The sequence below is a fragment of the Glycine soja genome, chromosome 12 (genome assembly GCF_004193775.1).
Source record: "Glycine soja cultivar W05 chromosome 12, ASM419377v2, whole genome shotgun sequence".
Lineage (NCBI taxonomy): Eukaryota > Viridiplantae > Streptophyta > Magnoliopsida > Fabales > Fabaceae > Glycine > Glycine soja.
Window position 1 is genome coordinate 18121610 of NC_041013.1, and position 27093 is coordinate 18148702.

The 27093-nt window shown below is 33.5% G+C and overlaps 2 protein-coding genes across 2 annotated transcripts; both read right to left on the bottom strand.

Moving 5' to 3' along the window:
- Positions 1–14623: 14623 nt before the first annotated feature.
- On the bottom strand, positions 14624–16604 carry LOC114378840 (uridine kinase-like protein 1, chloroplastic). Its single transcript, XM_028337441.1, has 5 exons — positions 16436–16604; positions 16248–16339; positions 16093–16162; positions 14930–15028; positions 14624–14781 (listed from the first exon to the last, which is right to left on the bottom strand). The coding sequence occupies exons 1-5, from the start codon at positions 16602–16604 to the stop codon at positions 14624–14626; spliced, it is 588 nt and encodes a 195-aa protein (XP_028193242.1).
- Positions 16605–21619: 5015 nt separating this feature from the next.
- On the bottom strand, positions 21620–23746 carry LOC114379484 (NAD(P)H dehydrogenase (quinone) FQR1-like). The gene is made up of 4 exons (XM_028338157.1): positions 23621–23746; positions 23440–23533; positions 22516–22778; positions 21620–22073 (listed from the first exon to the last, which is right to left on the bottom strand). The coding sequence occupies exons 1-4, from the start codon at positions 23641–23643 to the stop codon at positions 21842–21844; spliced, it is 612 nt and encodes a 203-aa protein (XP_028193958.1). The 5' UTR covers positions 23644–23746; the 3' UTR covers positions 21620–21841.
- Positions 23747–27093: the final 3347 nt, after the last annotated feature.

Genomic DNA, 27093 nt, shown 5'->3' on the forward strand with positions numbered 1-27093 from the left:
CTCAATTTGGGATGAGAAAATCAGACCTACGTAGTTCTTTCTTGTCAAGTGATTCTTTTTACTTAAGTGGTGATCATTTTAAGGCGTTGGACCTTAAAAATGATCCGTTTTACTTAGTGAGAAATTGAAATGACAAACTTCAAAAGCCTATTTTTTATGGACGAGCTTGACTAGGCGAGTTGATTTTAACCTTAGTTTCACTTTAGTTATTAATCAATTCGATTAAGAATGAGAAGTCCCAAAGAGAAAACGTCCGATTGATTTTCCGCTTTATTTTACTAAAAGATGTTTTTTTTTATTATTATATTATTTTTTACCTCTTTTTTTATTTCCAACGTGGTTACGGCACGACCGAACGGTCGGAATTCATTTTAACCGAAATTAACGGATAATACAATTCAAACGTTCGGTGGAAATTTATTTTATTTTTAAGTTAAGCGAGAAATGACTTAAGTAAAATGGCTTAAGCACGTCAAGAGGGGGTATAAAAAGTAAACAAAACGAGAATAAAAATGCACGAAACACAATGTGGACCACTACGGGTACATAGAATGAATCGAAAAGCTTGGTTCGAGGTACTTACCCGTTGAAGATCGAAGAACGATGAAGAACGAATGAAGAACGTCGAAGAACGGTCGAAACCTTTGCGAAATTCTTTACGGAAAACGTTACGGAAACGTTTCGGAAGCGCCTCGGCTTAGATTTTCTTCACGGAAACAATTTTTCCAAGCAAATTCGAAAGAGAGAGAAGTGCCTAAGGGGCTGAACCCTTTTCTTCTTCACTTCCTCCCCTATTTATAGCAAAATAGGGGAGGTGCTTGCCGCCCAGCTCGCCCAGGCGAGCCAGGTTGCTTCCTCCAGAAGCAACAGCCTTCTGGAGGAATATTCTGGAGGGCCCAAGTGGGCCTGGGTGCTATTTGCACCCCCATTTTTACTAAGTACACCCCCCTCTGCTTTTTTTTTGGTGATTCTTTTTCGTAAAGTTACGGAAACTTACGAATTTCGTAACGATACTTGTTTTCTTTCCGTAATGTTACGGAACCTTGCGGATTACATAATCATCCCCTTTTTAACTTACGGAATGTTACGGAACCTCACTTAATTATGCAACGATGCTTCCATTTGATTTCCGGTGTGTCACGGAAACTTACGGATTGTGCATCAATATTTTTTTTGTTTTTCGGCATGTCCTGAAATTTCACAAATTGCCTAATGATGGATGCCAAGCACCTCACAAGGACCAAAGAAAGGTCGCATGTCATCAAGCAAAGGTCCCCAGACGAAATTAGGGTATGACAACCTGCCATAGTTGGGAAACAACCCCTTCGATAGAATCAGCTCCTTTCTTGACTTCTTGAGCTAATCTTTCCATGTGCCCAAGCATTGGGCACTAAAAAAATGGTGTTTCCAACGACACAAATTCGTCGGTAACCCCAAAAATCTATCAGTAATTAAGTATTTCCAATGGACAAAAATCCGTCGGTAAAATAGTCATAGGAAATTCTAATTAACGAAATTTTGTTTTCCATCGTTAAAATAGTGTCATACCCTAATTTCGTCCGGGGACCATTGTTTGGTGGTATGCAACCTTCGCTTGACCGCCCCGAGGTACTTAACACCCATCGTTAGGCAATCCGTGAAGTTCCGCAACATGCCAGAAGTCGAAAGGAAGCATTGTTGCGTAATCCGTAAAGTTTCACAACATTCCAGAAGTCAAAAAGGGCATTGTTGCATAATTCGTAAAGTTTCGCGACATTCCAGAAAGAAAATAGGTGTCATTACATAATCCGTAAAGTTCCGTAACATTTTGAAAAAGGAATCAGCAAAAAAAAAGGGCAAAAGAGGGGTGTGTTTAGTAAAAAGGGGGTTGCAAATAGCAACCAGACCCACTTGGGCCTTCCAGGGGGTTCCACCAGAAGGCGGTGCCTTCTGGTGGAAGCAACCCAGCTCGCCTGGGCGGCAACCACCTCCTTCTTTTCTCCTATAAATAGGGGAAAGAGGGCAGAGTAAAAATTCTCAGCTCTTCTGGTATTTAGGATTCTCTCGAAATTAGTGAGTGAAATTGTTTCCGTGGAAAAAATCCAAGCCAAGGCGCTTCCGTAATGCTTTCGAGACGTTTCCATGAGCGATTTCGTGAAGATTCTTCACCATTCTTTATCGTTCTTCATTCATTCTTCATCATTCTTCGATCTTCAACCGGTAAGTTCTCAAAATCCGATCTTTCAATTCATTCTATGCACCGTTAATGGTCCCCACTTGTTTCGCGTGCTTTTATTTTTATTTCGTTTGTTTTCCGTATCCCCTTTTGACGTGCTTTAGCCATCTATTTAAGCCGTTTTCTTGCCTAATAAATAATAAAATGAATTTTCCACCGATCATTTGAGTTGTAATATCGTTTAATCTCTGTTAAAATAAAATCCAACTGATCATTTATGCCATAACCACGTTTAAAACCAAAAAAGACAAAATAATAATAAAATAATCAAAATATCTTTGAATAAAATAATCATAAAATCAATCGGACGTTTTTCTTTAGAAGTTTCCTTGAATGAATTGACTAATAACCAAAGTGAAACTAAGGCTAAAATCAACTCACAAATCAAGCTTTGTCCACAAAAATCACTTAAAAACCGTTTTAAGGTCCAACGCCTTAAATGGTCCTCTTTGCTTTTATTGGTTAACATGGACTTTCGAAAGCATAAAATCAACATGTAACTTTGTCGCTACTTTCAAAAACCAAGAGATCGTTAATGGTCCAACACCTTAACGTTTCTCTCCTTTCAAAATCAAAAGATCGTTTAATGGTCTAACACCTTAAATGACCTTTTGTTCAATCAAAATATATCTTGCAAAAAAGATAAAAACAACTTAACCAACGTTCAGTTCTCAAAGAACTTCGTAGGTCTGATTTCCTCATCACAATTTGAGGATACGTAGGAGCGAGGGAAACACCCTCGTCGACCACAAAAAGATAAAAACTCAAAAAGGCGTAAAAAGGGAAAATAAAACATTTTGAAGTCATTTCCACACTTAATTAAAGGTTGTCGTCCCTTGTGACGGACGCATGGGGTGCTAATACCTTCCCCGTGCATAAAAATAACTCCCGAACCTTTCACGATTAAAGGTCGTAGACCACACCTTTCCAATTTTTCTGACGTTTTCCTTAAATAAACGTTGGTGGCGACTCCGCGCATTTTTCTCTCATGGAAGACGCACCCATGAGTCTCATGTCACCCTCCCGCCGAAGGGTAGGTTGCGACAAATAGTCATAGGAAATTCTAATTGACGAAATTTTGTTGTCCGTCGGTAATTACCGATGGAAATATCCGTCACAAAAGACCATCAGTAATTTCCGACGGAATACCGACAAAAATATCCGTTGGAAAATCCGTCCGTAATATTTTTTCAACAATTATTTATTTCATTTAAAGCTTATATTTTGTTTCTTTTGAGCAATTTAAGGCCCAAACACTTATTATATAATTAAAATCTGCCTTCATTATATCAAACTGATTGTTGAAGGTTTACCTAACCTTTCTTTGGTGTCATCTCTTCTTATTTGATGTTTTTATAGAAGAAACACTGATTAAAACTCACTAATTCAGTAGTAGTAAATTTCCACTAACATGGCACATATATACCATTTGAGATGGAAATTTGGAAGGACACATGAAAAAGGTCTACTCCAAAAACTAGCCCAACCTTGATTTTCCATGCTTTAGGCTAATTGGTTTGCAATTCTTCAATGTGGAGGATGTGAGAAATTGTTGACTTGGGTTGGTCCAAACTAGTCCATGTACACCCTACCTATAATTGGTTGATAACTATTGTGCTAATATGTTGGGGCATCTTTGTATGGTTAAAAAAAATGGATCACAACCCTTCACATCTTTCTTTCTAAAAATTTATTTATTTTATTTAATTGATAACCAAACAAGGAGGAATCCCCTCTCCAAAAAAAATACTATAGTATTTAAAGAAGCAATAACAATTCTGCAAGTGGTCGTTACTAGGGAGAATAAGTATTATGCATTACACATTTACACATAATAAATAACCAAAACAAAAACAATTGAAGATTTCTAAGAATCCTAGAGTTAATAAAACTCTCCAAAAGAAACCATTGTCCAATTCACTCAAGACTCCTTACTTTTTATGAGCACATTATGCAATCAAATTTCATAGTTGTGCAATAAATTACTTGTATCTATGGAATCAGGACATGATAACTAATACACAAAGAAGAAATTTTTCTATAGCAATTAAGCTCCTACATGATATATGGTTATTACCAGGAAGTCTCCCTTCTTTAGGGCATTGTTCAAGTCCAAATACATCCATTCTTCCATATTTCATAGGGATTTTGGGCCTCTAGCTTCCTGAAATTCCAAAAAGTGATCAATGTATCATCCAATTAATTCAAATAAACAATAGTTAGTGTTGAAGCCAAAATAGAACTAAGATAACCTCCACAGTCGTAGTACCAGCCAACTGAAATAAGTCTGGATATGTCACGCTAGAATATTTGTCTTTGATTAGCTGAAAAAGTTTCAATGCATTTATAAGTCCTGATATGACAATTCATCAAGGAATATTACTCCATAAGCAAAATTCAGAAGAAAAAAACATGTACCGGAAAAATGATAATTAAAAATAATTTGACAGAATTTAAATTGGCTTAAAAATATTACTATAAGTAATTGTCTAACAGTTAAAATTTTCCTACATTAGGGATTATATTTGTTATCCATGCGATCCTATAAAATATCAATACATTAATTAGTATAAGAAAATACAATAGTTATCTATTAAAGGAATTTCTCGTGTATAAGGTGCTTTAATAGCTACATATTCCAAAGAAAATCACTAATGTAAATATTTATTCTTTTTAAAACAAAAAAAATGGACTTATAGGTTGTAATTAAATCTCAATTGCAACTGCAAGATCTATTTTTAAGGAAAAAAATATAAGAATTTTAATATCAATTGCAATAAATTGAATACGCTAGAATACTATTGACTTAAGGTCACTACTAAGAAAGTATGCAAGTCCATGAGCAGAAGTATACTTGATAACAAAAAAAGAAAGAAAACCAATAGTCACCGAATTTGATTATTTAACGTATTTTTTTACTTGCATGCGCAGAGGATGATTATCTAATAATAACACTCTTCACCAAATGACAAATGAAAGCTCGCTTGATTTGTTTTAATTTAATTTTGTTTACATTAAAATCAAATGCAACATAGCAACACAGTGATCTTTAAAATGAAAAACAATAAATAAATAAATAAAATAAGTAAACATTACGAGAATAGGATGGCAGAACTTAGAGTTGAGAAGCTCCATGATATCTTCTCTAGCGAAGGTTAGTGGAAGATGAAATGACTATGGCGAATTGGCGATTGGAGTGTGAACGTTAGTGGGAGAGGAAACGACTGAGGCAAATTGGAGTGCAAACCAGCTGGCGTGGGCATGACGGTTAGGGCTCAACAGCAGCAACGCGACGATGTCAGTGACGGGGGACTCATGCGATGACGTGGACTGAGTGCAACAAAGGTGTGGCTGTGAGTGTGAGTGAGTGAGAGAGTCTAGCTAGGGTTGGGATCTTTTTATTTTGGTGAAAATTTAAATTTTTGATGGATGTATATTCCGTCGAAAATATTTAAATTTCTTACATAAATAAATCTGTGGGTAAAAATTTGTTGCTAATTTTAACTTTTTGATGGAAAAAATATTCGTTGGTAATTAAAAAATTTCCGATGAATTTTAATTCTTTGGTAAATTCTGTTGGCTATTTAAATATTTCCGATAAAATGTTTTTCGTGAGAAATTAATAATCCATCGAAAATAGCTATTTTTCTTGTAGTGGAGTAGTACCTGTCAATGCAATGCTAAATTCTCATTTTCTAAACTAATTGAAATGTACATGTTATTTTCTTGTGGACAATACAGATGAAATAGGAATTGAAGATCACAATTTACCAATGGATGATCATAGTACCATGTATGAATAAAATGAAAATGAAGCAAAAGAAATTTAAATTCGAAATATGCTTTGATTAGGTGAACATTTGGATGGGCTACCGTAGGAAATGTAAAAGAACTATTCAAGAAGCGAATGCATTTATAGCAAGAATGAAAAGAAGAGTTAAAATGACAATGCTTAAAATCCAAGGAAGTGGAACCACTACTACAAAAGAGGCTTTCTACATCGGTTAAAATATGTATTTTACGTCGATTATTAACCGTCGTTGTAAGAGACATCATAAAAAGTTAAGTTTACACTTTCTACGACGGTTCAATAGGCAATCGTCTTAGAAAAAAATATCATTCTAAGACAGTTCATAGCTAAAAATTGTCTTAGAATGATATTTTTCTAAGACGGTTCTTAGTTACAAATCGTCTTAGAATGATACACTTTCTAAAACGATTTTTTAGATAATCATTTTATAATGCATTTTTATTAAAAAAAAATTAAAAATATATAAAGGATTCTAAGACAGGTTTCTCATATAGACGTTCTAAGACAGTTTTTCATATAACCATCTTAAAATGTGTTATTTAAAAAAAAATGTTTTGACGACCAAGAAAAATGAGTAAATATTAATTGGATATATGTTAAGGTAATCATATATATATATATAGTAAAATATTAATTGACGATCAAGAAAATTGAAGATACTAAAGGAATCTTTCGCGTGGGAGTGTGTGTGAAAACTTAATAATGAATAAGAAGAATAACAATTATGTATAAAAAAAAAAAGTATTTAAGTGTATATATACCTTGTTATCAATGGTCCAAATGATGTCTTCCGTGCAAGGAGGTGCAGTGAGTGATCCCATGTACCTATAGTACATCTTGTTGCCCTTTATGATTTCTCAGGGATCAATCACCCCTACGCTTTTCTCTTCGTCCTCTGAATCTCCATTATGTATTTTCCCAACTGAAATTTATGTATAAATATTATACATGCAAGATTGATAAATAGCTAACTGCATGCTTGGTTTTCTTCTTTTGTTCTTTAATTTTATAGTAAACATTATTGCACTTACGTACCTTAGAGAGCAATGGATCGGGGGAACCGTACTTGTACAGAATACCAACAACAGCGGTCTTGTTTGTTCCATCAAGTTGTATGCTAACATGAACCATGTGCAACTCCAAGTCATATCTAATATTGATATTAAAAACAAAAATTAGAACTTGTGATCAATGATATTTAAATTTGAGAAGAAAGAAAAATAAAATAAGAAATGGTTGTGATGAAGGGAAATTAACCTCCGGCCGTTGGTCAAATCGACTTAGGTATAGTATTAGCTTAAAGATGATCTTGTGAAATTTGTCTTTAAGACAGTTAGACAAAACCTAGATTATCTTCTCTAGTATAGCTGCCAGCTAAAGATGGACATGTCAAAAGTAACTAGATTTGTAAGAACAATTTTTGGAGTATTGACAATCAGGAGTACTACGTTATTATTTGCCTAACACCCTATAACTTGGACAAGGAGCCCTTAAATTTGATGAAAAAGTGCATGGTTCTATATGGTAGGCTTATCATAGACTGTCTCCATGTGCGAATATATGGGTTAGATCATTCTTGAATACAAGGAAAAAACCCTTTTATTCATCAATGTAAAATATTATATTTTCATAACAAAAAATTTTAAACACTTAATTAATAATTTTTTTCTTTATTTTTATTTTTTTATCACATTACACAATCAATCAAATTAATTATTTATCTTTCATCTCTATTTTTTTCTCTCAAGTTATATATAACTCAAAATTATCCAAAAAATATTTTATATATATATATATAAGTTATATATATATATATATATATATATATATATATAAGTTATATATATATATATATATATATAACAGACATTCGAGTTTACTTTTTCCTCACTTCCTTAAAAGTGGGCTAGCTTTATATTTAGACAAGACACATAATGCAGCACCGCGATGGCCTCGGTCTTCAAAAAAATAAAGCTGCAATAATTGAAATGTATATATTTCAATATTTGATATATTTTCAAAATTCAATAATGTATTTGGCTATGCATTATTTGCTTTTTTAATAAAATTTCTTTTTATTAAAAATACTTTATTATAATGTTGATTTTTTAAGCACATTACAAGCATGTTCTTTATGTGACACAATTGCTATCTAATTACCTGAAATGCATGAAAACTATTGCTGTCTCACACACTCAATCATACATACATGCCTTGGTCTCACGTAACTAATTATGGTTGTTGTATTAGGAAAATTAAATTGATAGCCTCTAAACACCTTAAAGTCAGATCATGGCTCTATTCTAGCAATTCCTAATGAAGTCAAAGAATAGAATGACTCCAACATTACCGCTGTGTAGGGCTTGCAATCAAGCAAATTATATAACTAATTGTATAACAAATTAATTGTATAACTAATTGCATGAATATATTAATTTTTTGCTAAAAAATTATGAAATCATTCTTGCATATGAATGTTGAAACACCGAGAGCGAATACAAAAAAGAATAAAAAGATCTAGGAAACCAAATCAAGTAAAAATTGATCTCACCTGAATTAACAAATAAGCTAGTGCTACGAATCTTGAAACACCGAGAGCGAATACATAATACCCTGTAAATGTTTCAACCATCTAGAAAATACAAGAATTACAACATATACTCTAAAAATAATAAAAATACTAGAACAGTCTAAAGACCTACCTTTGCATTCTGCATAAAACGAAGTTGAGGCAGAACAGAAACAGCTTCCAAATACAAACTGAATGCCCAAACAATTCGAACTAAACGCCAATGAGTCATAAAAGGGTGGATTAGTATCGCAAGGATTGCAGAAGGGACCACCTAGCACACAATGATCAATTTTATTCTATTCAGATTCAATTCAAAAGTAATCGTTTTAGCAAATTGTATAACTAATTGGATGATCTTACAAATAAAAAATGGTAATCATTGCAATTTATTTTTGCTAATATAATATCCATGTTTCCTATGATGTGGGTGTTGTTAGCCTGCTGGAATCCGTATTTTCAAAGTTATCTAGGTTAAGCTCCCAAAAAGGGATATATGATGTTACATATATATGAGGTAAACACAAAAGGATCTTTCCAATACAGGGAAAATAGCTTCTCTGCGACAGTGTTAAGCCAAGGACATCATGACTTGAGTTAGATTACGACAGAAACAACATGTCAGCTCTTAGATGAATCCTGTAAGGAGAGAAATCTATGCAAAATTGTGTCAAATATAAGTAATCAACAATTCCGTATTAACAGATTGCCCATATTAATTCATAAAATTTTAATGAAAAAAATAGCAGCAAAAGTGATAGATCAGTGCATGGTCAATTTGGAGTAGATTCCCTTTGAGCATCCTAGGGTGCCACAATTATTCAGCAACATATGACCCAAATTAACTTAATGCAAACATAAAAAGCAAGGAACAATGATTCTACTACTGAGCACCATTCTCTATATATAACTTCCAACTGCTAAGGTGATAACCAAAATTTTTTAGGCATGTAAAAGGTGAAAAGGTTGTGATATTTTATTTCTTGTTGGTTCAAGTTTGATGCATCGAATCTCAAATTCATCTCTAGAAAAAAAAAAAAGGTTGTATAGGCACCAAAAATCATTGAAGTGAAACAGCAAATGTCAATAGCCGTTTTAGAACTAGAATTCAACTTGATATCTCCAGAATTATTCCTCTGACACCCTCTACCTCTCACATATATATTAATAAAGGAATAAAAATTCAAATATTAATTAAAAGTATTTTTAAAACATTTTTAAATACAAGTCTTTCAAATGGGTAAAAGGCTCACATTCACTTTCTTCTCCATCATATTCAAACTTGTCCAAATAAATAATAAAGTCATCTCGGCTCAAAGAAGGTCATCTAAGTTTCATACAATTAATATAGAACATATATCCTAATGTCACATCCTATCAGAGCGTGGTGTTCTCGTGTCCTCTAGCATGAGGTTCTTCATAGTCATCCATCTATTCATTGCTCCCCCGAACACAAAGTTCAAGATCATCACAGGATCCAAACAAAAACAGCAAACCAGGAGTGAATTATCACATTTCTAACTACTAGAGAAAAACAACACAACATATAGTAGCCAAATACAATTTACTTAGCATATCTCACACTATTTCATCACTTTGTCATTCATCAATCACACTTTTCAATCATCAATCACAATACACAGGAATCACACACTCCGATCAAGACATAATAACACATCAATTTCATAATAAACAATTAGCAAGTGTATGTTAAGACTCAAGCCTATATGCAATGTGGTACCATGTCAGTGAAAAACCTCGTCGGGCGCCTAGGAGTACATGACAAGACAAACCACACAATAGTAAGTCAAGTCACTCTCACTAGGTAATATCATAGGGAGACCAGTCAGGGTCACAGTGTTTTGCGAGAATGCTTCAACCATATGGGATCAATATAGGCTTAAAGGAGCACTCAAACCGCGTGACCCCCAAGGCCTACACTCCGAAGAGTCCGTCAGGGCCTCTCCCTCCTGATTCAGGTCCAACCCAGAAAATATTTTAGCACACAGACTCTATCTATGAACTGTACAAAACACACGACTCCTCAATTGTTCTCAAAATAATTTTAACTCGTCGCCCTTTAAGGGTCTTATCATTAACTCGTCACTCTTAAAGGGACTTAACATCAACTCGTCGTCCAAAAAGGGACTTAGCATCAACTCGTCGCCCTAAAAGGGACTTAACATCAACTCGTCGCCTTAAAATGGACTTAGCATTAACTCGTCGCCCTTGAAGGGACTTATGATCGTGTGATTGTACAATTCATAGTTCACAACTCAATGCACATATATATCTCAATCATATACATACTCAATTTATCACATACACTTAATCTCAATCACAATGGTATAATCTCAATTTAACATGTTATCACACCTCATGAATCATATACACTTTACCTATGAAATATGCAATACACACATCTACTCAATTGTTTTCAAAATCATTTTAATTCGTTAGGTTCCCACAGTGGATCCCATCACAATACTCGTTACCCTTAAAGGGTCTTACAATTGTGTGATTACACAGTTCATAGTTCACAACTCAATACACACCTCTCATCTCAATACACATGTATTTCATCATCCGTCACATGTTCAATTTATCACATACTCACAGTTTGAATCATCATTTCATAACCTCAACATAACGATTCATACAAAAGATTTTATCACAACATGGAATGTAAAACCTCTGAAATAGTTTCTCACAATTGTATCAAAATCATGGGTTAACACAAAGACATCAAGAGCACTCAAGTTTATCAATCAATTCTCATCAGGACATCAATTGGTACATATAACACAATAATATTGTATTCATAATCATAAAGAAAAATTATAATTCAATAAACATCCCAAAATAAACCCAAATTTAGTTCTCTAAGGATCCCTACACATGTTCATTCTAACCCCCAATTGCAATAAACTCATCTCTTACCTTTGAGCGGACTCACGTATCTTCAGCTAGAGATAGTAACATCTCTAGCGGTTCCCTAAGATTCCTTCAGTTATTCCTTCGACTGCTCCGATAAAATTCTCAAACGTCAGAGAGACGGAGAAGAGATTGAAACCTCCACTTGTACTGTCTTCATGCGATTCCTTTTTCTCCCTCCACGAATATTATCTCAAAAATCACAACGGTAAAAGTGTGCACAATTGAGTTTCGAACAACATATCAAAATTTCATGAAAATCTAACGGTTAACGAAACAGGGATCGTAGTTTTACCGAGACAATTTTTGGTTTCTGCGGGAAAATAAAAGGCTACAATACGAAGGGTTTTCCTCTAAGCTCAGAAATAATATAGAAATTCCCAACGGTAAGAATGCTTCGAATTGGGTTGCGAATGTGGTGCTCAAATTTCACAACGATCCAACGGTGAATGAGCCCGAGATCGTCGTTTTACTAAGACAAGTTCGGTGGGCTACGAGAAAAGGAAAGGGTTTTGAGAGGAGAAGGGGAAAAATGAAAATGAGACCAAAAAGAGACACCTGACTTAACATAACTATTTATACCTAGGGTACTCAGCGTATTATTTGCTCTATATTTATTTATTTATTTATTTTATAAAATAAACTCTATTTTATTTTCTATCAAACAAATAAATGAAATACCCTTTTTATTTTCTCTCAAATCATTATTTTAATTAATAATTATCTCCTTATTTATTTATTTATAAAATCTCATCATTTTTTCTAAAAATTTATTTAGAAAATCTCATCATTACAAAAATTGGGATGTTACAATTCCCCCATCCCCATTAGAGCTAAAAGCAAAGTCTGACAAGAGGCAAGCAAACTTCCAAAGCAAAATTGTGTTTTTCAACACACAAGCAACATGATAATATGTATATTGGTTTGAACATAACCAAGCATAAGATTTGTTGAGGCATTAACTAAATAGAAAGCTTCCTAAGTATTATTAAATCTGATCTGTCAGCAATATCACCCAATCTAACATATTATGATAGTTTCACCTCCCAATCTAACTTTGCATTTTTTAGTTATTCACCCAAGTGACTGACTTTCTATTTAATTTTAATTTCTTCATCATCTAACATACAAGATATGGCACCATGATTAATAGTATACTTGCACATTGTTACGAACAGAACATAATGCAGGAAATTAAAGAGTTGGCTTCGAGGCACTAGAACCTCCAGAGGAAGAAGAAGAGTAGAGAGGAGAGTAATTTGCTAATTTCATTCATGCCTGATGTTGTTATTACATAGTCATATATATATATTGAATTCTATTTACTAATTTTGGCATTTTGTGATTTCTAGAATGTTCAGAATTCAACAATTTGGTTATTCTTATCCCCTAAAGGCCAACATCAAATCTTTCATCCTGCACACAATGCTCCTGCACAGTCCTACTCAAACGAAGTCACTAAGGTAAGCAGGCCTCACCATTCTTCTCTTGTTTGTTGTTGTTTGCACCCCCTTTGCTTGTGTTTGATCTATTTGTGCTTGGACTTCTGCTAATGGCACCATCTACTCTTTGTCTTCTGCTGTTGTATGCTTCCCTATCACTCCCTGCCCCATCAAAAACACCTTGTCCTCAAGGTGTTGGGTTTTCAAACTATGGTGTCCAAAAATAATGCCGAGATCCCAAGGTTTATTCCGACGAACTGCACTAGGTGAGTCAATGGGTAGTGAGCCAAGAGGAGCTTCAGGAAATCCAGCAATATGGAAGTACGAAACATCCTCGTTGTTCCAATAAAGGTGGCAGAACTGGTGTTGGGGAAGAAGACCCAAAGTGGTGGCATTCTCGCCCTGCAATTCCACGAAGTGCCCGTGATGAAAGAACATCACGCGTAATCGTGTTGGAGCGGTCCGACAAGGTAAGCTCAGAGAGTTAGCTAGTTGAGGCTGGAGGAAGTTGTGGGTACTTCCCCATCAACAAGGAGGACCACACGATGGCCGGAGAGAAGGCCGATGAGGCGCAAAGTTTTCGGTGCTAAATTACCTGATAAGGAGTTCAAACGAATTTGGGCCAAATGGGTCAAGTGTGGGGTTTGGGTTCAGGGTTGGGTCAATTGGGTCTATATTAGGCAATTGGGATCTTTGTCTTCAGCAACGAGAAGGAAAGCTTTAGAGGCGCAGCAATGCCCGCTAGGGTATCGTTCGTCACAAGTGAAACACAACCCACGCTCCCGGTGGAAAATGGGTTCCTCTAACGTCAAGGGTTTCACCATGGGTGGCAGAGATGGCGGTGGTGATGGCAAAAGAGGCGAAAGTGTCATGGGACGAGGGGGTGGAGGGATGATAGGTGGGGGTTGCGGATGAGGCAGCAGACGAAGGTCTGACAACTTCTGCTTTTGGAGCCTCGCGAGGCCGGCGACCTGGTCCAGAGTCATAGGTTGATGGGCCTAGACTGCGTGGCGAATCTCCGACGTCAAACTCGAGATGAAGCAACTCAACAGGAAGGGAACCGGTAAGCCAATAATTCTATTAGCCAAGTCTTCGAACTCCTTCAGGTATGTTGGCACAGAACCCGTCTGAGTGAGTTTGAACAGGGCATCGGCAGGGTCCTCATACCGTGATGGTGCGAACCGGGTTTGTGCAGGAACAGAGGTGGAGTGGCGAGGGATTGGTGTGGAGTTGGGCATGGTGGAGGAAGGCACAGGAGCAAGGCGATTGAGAAGCTTGTCCATTTTAAGGGTCATAGAGTGCATGGTATCGTCAAGACGAGCAAAGGAATCATCAAGGTTGTGGGAGACCATGAGGACAAACGAGAGCATCAAATGTTACGAACAGAACATAATGCAGGAAATTAAAGAGTTGGCTTCGAGGCACCAGAACCTCCAAAGGAAGAAGAAGAGTAGAGAGGAGAGTAATTTGCTAATTTCATTCATGCCTGATGCTGTTATTACATAGTCATATATGTACTGCATTCTATGTAACTAATTTTGGCATTTTGTGATTTCTAGAATGTTCAGAACTCAGCAATTTGGTTATTCTTGTCCCTTAAAGGCCAACATGAAATCTTCCATCTTGCACACAACACTCCTGCACGATCATGCTCAAATGAAGTCAATAAGGTAAGCAGGCCTCACCATTCTTCTCTTGTTTGTTGTTGTTTGCACCCCCTGCACCCCCTTTGCTTGTGTTTGATCTGTTTGTGCTTGGACTTCTGCTAATGGCACCATCTTCTCTTTGTCTCCTGCTGATGTATGCTTCCCTATCACACATACAAATGTTTACAAGTAGAAACTAAATATGATCGAGAGCATATATTGATAAAGGGTATAATCCAAAAATTGCAATGCCTTGTACTGTGAGACGCTTAGCAAGTAAAGGGTGTAGATCTGTTTGTGTACTAACCCCACCTTGAAAGCCAATAATAAAAAGCCTTCCATCAAAATTCAAGCTATCAAGATTTTTTTGATAGTAGGTTGCTCCCATACAATCAAGAATAACATCAACACCTGCCATCACACACCAGTTAAAATGTTAAATATGCTTCTCAGTAAAACTAGTAAAATGCACACTCATGTTAATGGTTTTTTTTTTTTTGTAACAACTCAAGTTAATGGTTTAGTGTTACACTATTTCTTAGTATATTTATGTGCACAAATTAAAAAGGTAGTATAAATAAACAAATAAACAATTGGAAATAGCAAAGCGATTGGTGAGAAAGGTAAGTTTTATCATTGTAGGGAATTGCAAAACGATTGGTGAGGGCTGCACTAGAAGAGGAATTGCATTAATACTCCTATTGATATCTTCTTTGTGAACTCAAATGAAGTTGATCTTTAAACTGAATTAGCTATTAGCAGTGACTCTCCACGTACTGCTTTTTACCAAGAAATTTGTCTCATTCAAAAATAGTAGTTACGGTGGCCAAAGGAAAAGGATTGTAAAAGGAGTAATACTCATTATCTTAATCATCTTATCAACACTTATTTTTTTTTTCTATTTCTCTTATCAAATCATAAAACCTACTATACTTATATATATATATATATTTTTTTTTTCTTTCTAGATATAGAATAACATATAAGATATTTATGAAACATTTTTCTTCTAAAAATAAGATAAACTAGTAATCTTATATTATTATTATTATTAATTAAAAGATAAAAGTTTAGGTGATTTGAAGGGTTAATTGAGATATCAAAGCTGCGTCAACAAAGATCTTCATGTTCAACAGATCCCACACACGCTGATCATGGAACACAAGAATCCCCTCCAATATAATCACATCAGAGGAATTCACCAAAGCCAAAAGCACCACATTAACATCCTAGTAAGTAGTAACAAACCAATAACAACAAAACGACGTCATTCAATCGAAAACTTGGCAAAAACTATCGAAAGATCGTTGGTGATTCTTGAAGTCATTAATGGGAACATGCACGCCCTGACCACTGATGAGCTTCCTCGTGCACTCTAACAACTACTTTGTGTAAAAAGCATCTACAAAGAAACGAAACTTTAATCATCCTAAACTCAACCACACACACACATAGTGAGTTTAACTGAAAATTACCAGGGTGGTTGAAATTGTACTTGTGAACACGTTTCAACTCTTCAGGATTCAACCCGTGATAAAACAAGTCCTATAATTATAAAATATAAATTCAAACAAAAGTTACTATAAATTAATTAATTAATTTAAATTGAAAGAAGAAAAAAAAAAGATACCTTATTTACAAGGACAACGCAGTGATCGTGGAGTTGCTGAATGATCATATTGCCGACGGTGGTTTTGCCCGAGGCAGTACCTCCAGAAACTCCTACATACACGTGTGAATCGCATTGTCGTTTTAATTTTGGAATTGGAACATTGAAGGAAAGAAAAGTGTGAAGAAGAAAAAAAGAAGAGTAGTGACCTATGACGAAGGGTTGATTGGGAAGGGAATTGAGGGTTAGGGTTGAATCGAGAGTGGAGGACGCGGCCGTGGCGGAGGATGGGACCTGGCCGTCGAGTCTCAGGGCGGAGAAGTGAGACCTAGATGATGCCTCCATTACGTAGTCAATCGACGTCGTTTCTTCCGACATCATCGTTTTCTCGATAATGTCATTTTTTGTTTTGGTCATTGTCGTTTCATTTGGGGTGCTACAGACTCTGAATCAAAGCCATTATTGTTCCCAAAAATGCTTTTCCTCTATCATCGAGCTCCTCCACATGGCCACACAGGTGCGCGATCTCCTTCGTCGTGGCATCAATCTGGTGTCAGAGGCACTTCTCCTCCACTAGCCATGCGTTCCGGTGCGAGGTGAAGAACGAGGGGGTGTGTGGTGGAAGCGAATGAAGAAGAAGGCAGTGGCGGTGATGAATGAGGTTAGGGTTTGGAGTAGAGGGGGTGTGAAACATGAGGTTGTTTTGGGAGGAGGCTCTGATGGAGTGTAACCTAAACGACAAGGAGGAAGACAGAAAGTGAGGTGGCGAAGGAGAATGAAGATGGTAACGGAGTGAAAGAGAAAGTCCTGTGGAAGAAGTAGTGAATGTGAACAATCTTTGAATACTTGAAGACTGAGCGCGACAACGAGAGGATAAGGCTCATCGAGAATGACATTAATTTCAAAGACGATTTTAAGAAAATTGTCTTTGAACAGTCATTTTAACACGATTTTGATAAGACCGTCGTTGTATGTATTTTATTATTTCACTACAAAAAAAATGTTAAATAATGGAGGTTATTTTGCGGAGGTTTTAAAAACCTCCTTAATTTATTAAAAACTACAATTTTTTGTGCTTAATTTGTGGAGGTTTATAACCTCTGCTAATTAAATATTATTTTCCCACTCTTTTCTCTTTAAAATAAAATAAATCATGTTTTTTTCTGGCAAAAAAAAATTCCTCTAAAAAAAATAACAAAACCCCTCAAAAAAAAATTCCCTCTCAAAAAAATCACAAAATCCCTCCAAAAAAAATTCCCTCTCAAAAAAATCACAAAACCCCTAAAAATAAATTCCCTCTCAAAAAAATCACAAAACCCCTCAAAAAAATAAATTCTCTCTCAAAAGAATTACAAAACCCCTCTTTCAGTCACAGCTTCCTATTTCTCTTCATTAAAGATTTCCAAAACCCCTCTCTTCAGATTACCCCCAAAATTTCTCTCGGTTTCTCGTTCCAGGCTTTGATTTTTCTTTTCTTCTTTCGCTTCCCAAATCCCCTCTCTTCAAAGGTACTTCCTCTCTTTTTTCAAAGGTCCGTTGCTCTTTTCTTATTTTTGTTTTAATTAATCGAATCACCATCTTTGTTTTTTTTTTCTTTTTTTTTATGTATATATTCGGACAAAATCAATACACACTTGATGCAAGCATGTGTTTTGCTTGCTATTATAGAGTGCAGTTATCTTCGGAGAGATTCGAAGGATTCAAAGAGAAAATAAGGCCAGGTATTGCGCAGTTATCTTCGAAAGCACTATTTTTATTTTATTTTAATATATCTTATCTTTTGGCATGTGTATTGTCTGGGCACTATTTTTATTTTACTCTGGTATTTCTTTCCCTTGTTTTGCAATGTGTATGCGAGAGAAATCATGGATGTTTGTGTAGTGCGGTGCGGTGCAGAGAAAAAATACTTCATTTAGATTTTGGTCTCGTGATAGAGATTATATCCTTCATTTTTCGGTGCAGAACATTCTTGTTATAATTGGGACCCCTTAATTTTTTATTTATTATTAATTGATATGCTAGTTTACAAGCCTTGATATTCTTTTCTCTCTCTAGCTCTATACTATATACGATAAATTCCATGCGCCATTTTCAGAATAGAAGAATGAATTCCACCAGCTGATGTTAATTGTTAACCACCCTAAATTGTGCACTCCAGTTAGGGGATAATGCATTGACATTCAACCAATGGGATAAGACATCTTTTTGATATGATTGTTTCCTTATTTATATTATTAATTTAGTTTCCTACTTACTATTTGTATGTAATTGATTTATCTTGATTATTATCCCTACAATTAAGGGATTAGGTTATTACTCTAATTAAACATTGATATACAATGACAGGGAAGAGGAGGAATGTTTCAACCAAGTAATTATTATCCCTACAATTAAGGGATTAGGTTATTACTGTAATTAAACATTAGATTATTATCCCTGCAATTAAGGGATTAGATTACTGTAATTAAACATTGATACACCCTTGTATATAGTATATGTGACTAAGTGTTTTTTCTTTTCTTATTTCAGCCAAATGATGCTTCAAGTGTTCCTAATACACCTTTGGATGCAAGAGGATCTTCTGGTGCTAGCAACCCTTAGTTTGCTTATAATGTATTTTGGATTTAAAGTTTAGTACAATACTAATATTAATTTGTTATGGATTTTATGTCATACTTTGATTTACAATAGAAATTTGAATTATAAATCTTTGAACTATATGCTATTATTTTGGTTATTGAAATATAATTTCTACGTCCTCATTATGAGTTTTTTTATTACATTTTTTTTATCGATATCATAAGAAAATGAAAAATTATAATACATGTAGATTATGAAACTAAAATGAGTATACAAAATCATTATATACAAGAAAATAAGGAGAATTAGAAAATCAATTGTAAAACATCTATTGCTAGCATGATTTAAAAAAAACCCCTCCATAGTATAGTTTTAAAACCTCTTTTAATAAACCTCCGCATTTAGCATAGGTTTAAAACCTCCTACAAAAAACCTCCATATTTAGTGTAGGTATAAAAACCTCTTCCAATAAACCTCCACAGTTAGCGTAGGTTTAAAACCTCTACAAAAAAAACCTCTGCAAAATGTTCTCGATACCAGATGTTTTCAAAAACCGCCGCTAATTGCTTGTGGCGCATCTAACTGCGGAGGTTTTTGAAAACCTCCGTAATTTATTTTGCGGAGGGTAAAAACCTCCACTAAACAAAAAAATAACCTCCATTATTTAACAGATTTGTTGTAGTGTTTACAAAAATGCCACCGCTTTATATATTAAAACAGTTTTTTTAGAATTGTTTTAAAAAGCGCGCCGTAAAAAATTACTTTTTTAGTAGTGAACCCCAAGACCTTCAAAGAATATTAAGATTTGGAAATACTTAAAATTTAAGAACCCATTGAAAAAGTAAAAGAAACCCAATGGTAAAAACAAAAACCATTTTGAGAACCACCATAGTAATAAATAGCACTAATAATAATGACAAGAAGACAAACCGAGTATAACAAGAAAGATAAAGTGCACACAATGTAAACTTTGCAGCCATTGTTGATCATGTAAGGTCTTTGCGATTCTCCTCTTTCTCTGGTTAAAATTATCAGCTAAATGAAATGAACTGTTTAATTTGGAGATTATGAAATGGTGGGAAGCACAAGCCTTATAACTTATAAGTTATAATAATTTATACTTCCTTTCTTTTATAAAAAAAAAAAAATAGTTGCTAAATTCTTGATCAAGTCTACTAGATTAGGAAATAGGCCTAAAGCTGAAATTTTACTCGTAGGTGTTGGAGTATTCAATAATGCTAAGAAATAGTTTATTTTTCTTTAAGAATTTCATATCAAAATTCAACATGTGGAGTATGGTATTTACTGTGAAAAAAAATGTCTGTTATGGTATTATTAAGTCTTTCCTCAACGACGAGGCAAATAAAATAAGGCCAATAATGTGATTGGATAATAAATTAATGAATTTTATTTTAGGTCTCTAATAATTTTTTTTACATTGAGTCTCTAATAAAATAAAATTATTTTTTGTTATTATTATTTTATTTTAGTTTATGATAAATTAACAAATTTTATTTTAGGTTCCAAATAAATTTTATTTATTTTGTATTAATTCATTTAAAAAATATTTGATATGCACTAATAATAAAGGATCTACATATTTTTTTAGAGATAAAAATAAAAAAATAAAAATCTTAGAATGATTAAAACTAAATAATAAAGACTAAAAATAAAGATTTTATTTTATTAGAAATTTAATAAAAAATCATCAGAGTTACAATAAAATTCATCAATTTATTAAAAACCTAAAATATATTTAAATCTTTTAAATATGAAGCCGAACCATTATTGGATAGTCAAGTTGTTAGAATTTTTAGATTGGATCAAGTAGAACTATATTAAAATTGAGCCCAAGTTTAGATAACTCAACTGCTCTATATATATGGACTATTTAACCCATGTATCCTTGGCCTATTTTTTTTTAAGGTTATCATTGACCTATTTTAATTACCCATTTAGTCCTTAAAGTTTCCAAATTTATTCAATTTAGTCCCTATAGTTAATAAGTGGTCTTTTTAGTCCCTGTAGTTTACCTTTTTAATTTTCAATAGGTTCCTACCGTTAAAATTGTTTAACACTGTTAAGGGACCTTGACAAAACTCCCTTTGCACCGCACCGCACCGCTAAACTCTCTCTGCATTTTGAATTCATCTCCCTCTCGGCCACTTTCGTCCATTGTGTTGGGAATTAAAACTCATTGCGATTTGCTGCAACCAAGCATTGGCTCATGTCGTCCATTGTTGCTACGAACTGAAAACTAGACGTGTTCTTCTTCAACAGAGGATGAAGGTAGGTTAAGGTGCGAGGTGTTGTGCAAGGTGCGGTGCGATATGAGGTATCGTGCGAGGTGCGGTGCGGTGCGAGGTGTTGTGCGAAGTGCGGTGCCATGCAAGGTTGCAGCAAATCGCAATGAGTTTTCAGTTCATTGCAACAATGGACGACATGGGCCAACGCTTGGTTGTAGCAAATCACAATGAGTTTTAATTCCCAACAATGGACAGCAGTGGCCGAGAGGGAAATGTATTCAAAATTCAGAGGGAGTTTTGTGGTGCGGTGCATAGGGAGTTTTGCCAAGATCCGTTAACGGTGTTAAACAATTTTAACAGTAGAGACCTATTGAAAATTAAAAGGTAAACTATAGGGGCTAAAAAAGTTACTTATTAACTATAGAAACTAAATTGGATAAGTTTAAAAATTATAGGGACTAAATAGGTAATTAAACCTTTATTTTTTAAGAAACTGCGTCTAAGTTTTGTCTTGTCAGCAGAAAGATGGACATAGAGAAGGGAACAAACATTATTTAATCACAAAAGGACAAGACAAAACAAACTTCCTTTATTCAATAAATTTCAATAATCACTACACCGTAGTGTAACATAAAAATATAACTCAATACATAGTATTTTCTTTTTGAAAGATAAGAAAACTATAACATGCAAGCACCTAAAGAAACAGAACTCAGAACATTCTAGGACTAAAATATAATGAACGATTCTCAAACATATATTTAATTCTAAATCTTAATTGATTCAACATTATGCAGCTTCCTTGAGCTTCTTTGTGATGCCGGCAATATACTTGCCTTGGTGGAATGCTTGCTCCAGTTCAAGCTTAGTTGGCTGTCTTGAACCATCACCAGCATAAGTTCCTGAACCATATGGGCTTCCACCTTTGAGTTCCTCCATCTCAAACATTCCAGCACCAAATGTGTATCCAATTGGAACAAATAGCATTCCATGATGAACCAACTGAGTTATAGCAGTCAGCCTGGCATACATTCCACAATTTCTCATCATTAACATTCCGAAAGATCTTGCTTACCATACCTTATAGACACTAGTCAGCAACTTTAAATACATCATATTAAATACTTACAATTACTTAAGAAGTTAACATTGAAAGTTCTTTGTGTTTTCAATATAATACTTTTTGCAAACAACTAACAAGTATTCTTAGAATCAAAAGTGACAAATTTTACAGAAAAGTATCACTAAGTACTAACACATACCCCATTATGATTTTAATAAAAACTTTATTTGTTGATTCCTTAATAAGTATCTTAAACATTTTAAAAGAACCTATAACTTTTCAATAAAAAAAAATTATCTGTTTGATTTTTTAACTGGTGCTAAGTGACTGTTAGAAATTCCCTAAACCATATATTTGGGAAATTGATCAGTAAACTACAAGTTTATATAGAGGGTCTTACGCTGTAGTCTCTTGTCCACCACCCTGGGAACTAGTGCTATAGAAGATTCCAGCCGGCTTCCCTGCAAGTTGTTGTGTTTTCCACAAACCTCCAGTTGCATCTATAAAAGCTTTGAACTGAGCAGCCATCATTCCAAATCTTGTTGGGAAGCCAAAGACAAACCCATCAGCCTCAGAGAGCTCATTAGGGGTAATGATTGGTACGTCACTCTTTGGTGGTGCTCCCATTTTGCCAAGAACCTCTTCTGGCAATATCTCAGCTACCTGCTCATGTACACAGCAAATTTTTACAAACAACTTAAACATCTTTGGTAAGTAGCTTGTTACATGATTTCATTGGAAGAACAGAGATTTAAAGAACAGAGATTGAGGACAAAAAATAGGTTCTGAGGTGTCAGGAACCATTGCAAAATATGATCACCATGAAGAGAAAGTTTAACATAACCTTGTGAAAAGTGGCTATTTGATAGGAGGTTGACCAAGCATCTCCATTTGGGCCTTAGTTATTATTTAACTTTATTGAGTTATTTGTTATTTTTCCTAAAGTGGCACAGCTATATATATTGGGTATTCTTTGTAGTCCACTTCATGCTAGGTCTTAGTTTGTATTTAAAAGAGTACTGTTGCTTTGAATCATCATCAATGAAAAATATCTCAGTTATTCTTTTATCTTCTTCATAACTTTCTTTAGTCTTTAATGGTGTTTCCTTAGGAGTATATTGATAGACTGATAGTGTAGCTTTCAGCATCCCAACACTATAACTATGAGATTGAAACCAATTACATAATAATCTAACTCTGAACCCTTAATATAATTTTTAAGGTAAGCACTACAAAAATTCAAAATTATGAATTATATGAAAATTTATCATTGAATAATCATATAAATTGTATATTCCAATCAAATTAACATAAATAAACTTGCCTGCCATAGTTTGGCCTCAACGCCTTCCACCGAATCAGCTCCTTTCTTTATTTCTTCTGCTAATCTCTCCACATGCCCGTACATAGAGTAGTACCTGTCGAAGTAAATAGAAAATTTTCATTTTCAAATAAAGATTTACAAAATTCGCCCTTAGTGTGAATAAATATAGAAAAATGCATACACAATATAAACTTGGACAGCCATTGATGATGATCGATCTTCTAAAGTTACTGTTCGTGCTTCTCTTTTGTTTTTATTTCTTTATGAATGAATTGATAGCTAAGTCGAGGAATGTGCATAATAACGGGAAGCGTCAGCCATATTAATAGTTGAACACATGACTTGATTTTGAGCAAGGTGGCTTGACTTTTTATTAATTAGTTTCTTATTTCTAAGTTGATTTCTTATTTTATTTTGGTTTTGTTCGGAATGGAACGACGCCGTTGCTACAAGAAAAATAATCGGTGGTGATGATAGGGTGGCGTCACGCTCGCTCACCATGAACTGGAATTGATTCGAACAATTACTGAAATTCTCCAGAAGCTGCCAAATTCGGAAGCTTTAAATATTGTACTAATTGATACTAATATTTTTTAATAAACATTCATTTTTGTATTTGTTTTTTTAATAAGTTTTTCTTTTCTATTAAGTTTCTAATAAAATAATAATTTTATTTTTTATTCTTGATATTTTTGTTTAGTTTTTGATAAATTAACAAATTTTGTATTTATTTTTTAATAAGTTTTTTTTTTATTTATCAGTGAAGACTAAAAGAAAATTGGTTAATTTTTCATGAAAAAAATATAAAATTCATTAATTTATTGCAGACTAAAATAAAATGTGAAGAATTAAAAATATAATTATTATTTTAATAGAGATTTAACATAAAAAAATTATTAAGAAAAAATAGATAAAATATTTATCAAAAATAAAAAATATATTTGAGACTTCAATGAAACACACGAAAGTTAGGAAATTTTCCTTGCTACTCCTAGTTTCTATACCGAAAAGCTAGCTCTCTTTTCAATTAATCACTTAAATTAATAGTATATCTAAGTCTAACTATAATAATGTGTCATGTAAACACGAGACAAATTTTCGGACGGGTAGTTGGGAAGAGATGGAGGTGAACATGTTAGATTCTTGAATTTTGAGGAATCAAGGGTGCGATTATATATGCATGTGCATTTTAAGTATTTTTCAAGCCGACTCAATATATAAATAGATTTAAAGCACATTAGGAGATAATTTTTTAAATTCTTTACTAATATAAAAAGTTGAGAATTTATATTGTTAATTTGAATAAAAAATATAAATATTATACTTACCATATATTAGAGTATTTATAATAAATTAGTATATATTATTTACAATAAAATATAAACGAATAAAAATGTTATTCCTTCTCGTCTTCTTTATATATTTAAATTATACTTTTATAATAGGGTGAAGGAACAAATGTTATGCTTGATTCCTGAGTAATAATTTGATTTATCATAAATGTTAAACTCAATTTCAAATTTATATTTTAAAGAGCAGACATAATTTTTAACATATTATTAGTGTGAAATATTTATGATGATTAATTTTCGTAAAAACTTCTAGTAGGTAATCATTTGTAAGTCTTTCCATTTAATTAATTATTTTTATTAGAAGATTTGAGATTTTATTTAAAGAGATCAATGTCATGATGAAAAAAAAACCTTTTATTATACTGTCTTAATTGGATTCGGGCATCACTTTTTCGTTTTCTAAATTTTTCATCATAAAAAACTTACATCGTATATATAGTTTTTAATTAAGGCTTAATGGTTACTGTTTATATATATATATATATATATATATATATATATATATATATATATATATATATAAAATTTGATTATTGGGTGCGTATATCGTTAATTATCATGTGATGTTCAATTACAAATTTAACTGTTCAATAAAATTGTCTGTGATAATTATAGATACTCCAATTCGGAATGCAACTATATAGCACGTTAATGTCAAAGTCAAAAGTCTTATATATCCATGGTCAATAAAATATCAAATATGAAGATGTTACTTTAGTTTTCCCGTTTTGGTGGCTTCTATATTACACTGGTGGGATGATACTAAAAAAAATTAATTCAGCTATGTAATAGTAACATCACTAGGTTTGACGTATAAAAATCAATTAAAAATTAATGATCAGAATTATAATTATATATTAAATTAAAAAGTTATTACATTTTTTAATTAAATTTTAATTGAATTCTTATAATTTTATATTTAATTTTAAAATATATTCCGCTCTTCACTTGTGGAGATTCAATAAGAAACATGAGGGTCTGCGCAGCCAATAAATGACGGTATCCCTTTTAGATATCTAAATATTTGTATTTGGATATGTTAAACACTTGAACTCGTCATTTGTCTTGTTTACACTTTTCGATTCGTACTTTGTAGAACATGACGAAGGAACCACGTCGGCTGTGCGTAGGGTTTGTTGAGATATGGTTCGAATTGAATTTCACGTAAACAAAACATTTAATTTTATGATTAACAAAATTGTGATTTGAAATTAATATTAAATTGCAACTAGTTTAACTCGAGTATTTATTATTTACATTAAATTATTAATTTGATTTTTATTTTTATTTTCTTATTTTTAAGAATAATACTTTTTTATATAATAAATCAATGAATCAAATTTCATTAAATAAAATAATGATATGTAGAGTCTCAAGCCTATATATGATTTTTTTAATGACTAACCTATTTATAAGTGAAAAATACTTATATTAAATAAAAAGTTAATTACATAATTAAGAAAATGTGATTTATTAATTTGTGTGTGTGCGTGTCCTATTGGAAGGTCTACAAGAAAGGTCATTGAATTTTCAGGGTTTGGTATGTACATTTCCTGTTAAGAAAATAGTATATTATGATCCCAAATCAACAACCACGATTCTCAACAATCATCTTAAAATATAAGGCAGTGACCATTTTATAAATAAGAAAAGTTCAATAACGAGAGTTTTACAAAAACCGTCGTGGAATACTATGTTCAACGATAGTTAATTATATAACCGTCGTTGAATGTAACATTCCATGACATGTTTTTGTAAAATCGTCATGCTTTGTGCGCTCATTTTACAAAAACGCATTCACTCACTCACTCTCCCTAGAGCCCTCACTCAGCTCGTGCCCTCCCTTCCTCACCAACCGTAGAAGGTATCTTACACATTGTGTCATTGTGGAAGGTTTCTCCATTTTTCGTGTTATTGTTGTCGGGGAAAGTCGTGTGCTGCCATTATTATGGAGGAAAGAACCCTTTATTTTGTTACTTCTATTTTGTTACTGTTAATTTCATAGCAAGAGTCTTCTGTTTTGTTGTTGTTGCATAGAACTGAAATGATAATCAGTCTAAATTTGGGGAAAACCCATCACGCCAATATTTTGTTATGAAATAAAAAAAAAATCAATTGTAGGAGAGATGAGAAGGTTAGAGGGGAAGGGAACACTACTAGAAAATAGGATTTTAATATTGGTTATTAAAGACTTTCAACATCGGTTAATATGTTAACATTGGTTTTAAAAAATCGATGCTAACATAAAAATGAAAACATCGATTTTTTGAAAAACCAATGTTGTATAGTGAGAATTATAAAA